This window comes from Penaeus chinensis, chromosome 18, assembly GCF_019202785.1.
Source record: "Penaeus chinensis breed Huanghai No. 1 chromosome 18, ASM1920278v2, whole genome shotgun sequence".
Classification (NCBI taxonomy): Eukaryota; Metazoa; Arthropoda; class Malacostraca; order Decapoda; family Penaeidae; genus Penaeus; species Penaeus chinensis.
The window spans coordinates 32,236,460-32,239,599 of NC_061836.1; the positions used below are offsets into that span (position 1 = coordinate 32,236,460).

General features: G+C 45.8%; 1 protein-coding gene across 1 annotated transcript in view; it reads right to left on the reverse strand.

Annotated features, from left to right (window-relative positions):
* The window catches only part of LOC125034681 (protein odd-skipped-related 2-like), a 51,232-nt gene extending 50,699 nt beyond the window's left edge, over positions 1 to 533 (reverse strand). Inside the window, exon 1 of the mRNA XM_047626581.1 lies at positions 320 to 533. Coding sequence (XP_047482537.1) covers positions 320 to 334 — 15 coding nt within the window. The 5' untranslated portion in view covers positions 335 to 533. The remainder of the gene's footprint in view (positions 1 to 319) is intronic.
* Positions 534 to 3,140: the final 2,607 nt, after the last annotated feature.

The window sequence follows — 3,140 nt, forward strand, 5'->3', positions numbered from 1 at the left end:
CCCGTGACCTGAAACCTTGTGACCGTGATAACTGGAAGGGCGAGTGACCGGCCTGCAACATTCTCCCAGATAAGGTTACGTCTCCGTGACCCCGCCTGCAAGCAACACCGTCCAGGCATGCGGCTGCTTTGGCCAGGGTAAACATTAGTGTCGTTACGAGGTTGTTGGCACGCGTGTTGGCTGATAAATAAGTCACGTGTTGGAGCTACATGACCAAATGGTCGCGTGGCACGTGGCCGCGCCGGGTATTGTGGGAGGGCCCGCGCGCGACCGCTACCGGTCTTCACGCAAGCGTAACACGGGAAGTCAAGGCGCCTACCTGCACGTTGCCCATGGCGGCGCTGCTGGCAGGGGCGGGGGCGCCTGCGTCCTCTCTTGACTACGAAGCGTTGCACGGGGCTAACACAATCTCTGCCGTGTCAAGAGACGGCGCTGTAGCAAGTGACACCCGGGGGTGGCACAAGGGATGGCACACACAGTAGCGGAGGCAACAAGACACAAGCAGGATCAGAGGACGTCGGGTGAGCGGCACAACACGGGTGTATCCGGGCCGGGCTCTTCTTCAACTGTACGGGGGGCGTCCCTTAGCCACGCTGGGAATGGGCAGCTTCGTGGGCCTCTCCGTCTCCCACGGTCCGCTAGCTCCCCCACCTCCCGCTTCCCCATCCCGCCCCCCTTCCCTATTCCTTGCACCCTCCAGCTCCTCCCTACCCCACCCTAGCTATGCCCCGCCCCCCGCGACCCCTGACCCGTGTAGGCCCCTCGCAGTCCCTCCAACAAGGGCCTGGGGCGCGCCCGCTCACCCACGGGATGGTAACACCCTTCAACCGGGCGCCCGCCCACACCACCTATGAAGCCTCCCCTTCCACTAGCACAAAAATCGCTACGAAGCCATAAAGATACCCGAGACTCTAAAATTATAAACCAGTAAAACCCATTCGAGCTCCATTAGCTCTCGCGTCATCGTGGAGGTGCGGTAAAACTTAGGCCTATCATGTGCCGGGAGAAGAGGAGGAAGGATGGAGGGGCGGAATGGGAGGCGGGAGTAGGGAAGGGCCTGGTGCAGGGGGCGGGATTGTCCAGGGAGGGAAGGGAGAGGGAGGGAGGGGGAGGATCGGTAAGGTACCCTGCGTGTACTTGATCCTGACACTGTAATGCCTCACTTACATTGTTAATTGGTCCATTACATTTAAAGTTAACAAATAAAACTAATGCTTAAGTGACAGCGATTTTGAACGTTCAAAATTGCTCTGAATATTTTCATACAAACAATATTGCCCAATTTTTAATTATTAGGTAACATAGTTGGAAAATATGCCACTTTCCTAGTACATCTACAGTTTGTATTAGAATAATCTTCTTTTGATATACTACATAATTGCTAGGTTAAACAAAATATTCAAAACAAAGTTGCTCGATTCCCATACCATAACATCTAATTCTGAATGATTAAGAAATAAACAAACCCACTTTCCGATGGCACTTACTAAGTATTTATGAGTAGCCTTGTTTTTGTGTCTCCTGTATTATTGCTAGATTAAAGACAAAAGGGTATTTCCATACAATATTAATGTCGAATTCTGAATAATCAAGAAACAGAGCTCGAATTTATTCCAATTTTCTTGGACATATATCATGTGTTTTTTTAGTAGCCTTGTTTTTGTGTCTTCTATATCATTGATAAATGTTAAATACAGAATTGCTAGTTACTGATCTTAGTTTCTACTAAAGTTTCCTGCTGACGAATATTGCAAGGTAGAATTTAGATCACAGTTATGGGAGCTTTGTATAGGAGTTCTACCATTAATTTACTGTAGGAGTATGGTAGGCTTCACTTTAATATTCGAAAGACGTTCTAAAATTCGTCACTGTCTGGGATAACACTGCCATAACCTCCAAGGAAAGTCTGTCCCATTACTCACATCCAACACAACAGTGCTTTTACATTTCTAGGATTTGCACAGTAAGTCACGTGTGTTTTACTGGCAATGATTTCTTCTTTATGGGCATTTGATATTTACTGTGAGAAGTGTAGTACTAATTATTCTGTAGACCTGTGTTACCGTGCATGGATACTGTATAACTCTGTTCACAACTCTGATAGCAATGTTCATCTTTCCCAAATAACATTCGTACGGTAAACCCAAACTGGTTTATTATAAGACACCTAAATCAGACTTCGCGTATATAATTTCTCTCCCTCTTTTCTAAGAAATGCAGATGTAAACATTCCCTCCCATTTCTTCAATCCATTTACATTCCAAATCATTACTGGTATCGCCACGTTCTATGAATATAGTTTACAGAGCTTCTTACACACAAAGAAAATCAATACAAACTCTCGTAGCTCTCACCCTCTCCCCCATCCCATCCACCCCTCTCCCTCTCCTCATCACTTTCACCCTCTCGCTGGGACGGAACCTCACGCAGTCGTCATCTTCAGTTGTTTATTTGTTTATTCGTTCATCAAGCCCTTTGCATTATAGTCTCACTTTTATCTGTTGTCTGTATATCTAGATATTCTCAATACCATACTTCACTTGGTCTCACGTATTTCTCGTATTCGTCCTTTCGTCAAAATTTTCCAAATCTTTGTCCTTCGTCTTCCCCTCAACTCGCTCATCCATCCCCTCCCCCTCCACTGTATCCCCGTCACTGCCGTCACCTTCCCCATAACTTACCAAGAGAGGTGTGAACGCTGACAAGGGATGCACGAAGAATTTAATTAAGCTTTGTTAGAATATTCATGAACGAAATATTCTCACGTTCAGTCAGGAGCGACGAGGCTTACGATGCGGGTGCCTGTTAATCTTTGCCATCTACTTCGTCTTCTTGCCCTTGTCACAGTACGACTCCAGGTGTCCGGGCAAAAATAGCCACTTACGAGCAAACATGAAAATTCACACATTTGCTGATCACGCACATTCGCGCGCGCGCGCACACACACTCATTCGCTCACTCGCATATACACACTCTTTTAAGACATTGACACTCTTGTACGCGTGTATACATATATATATGAATATATGAATTGATAAATCAGTAACTAACTGAATTATAGAAGAATAATATATATATATATATATATATAACGGTATATATGTATGTGTTTGTAGATGCATATTTAGAAATATGCATAA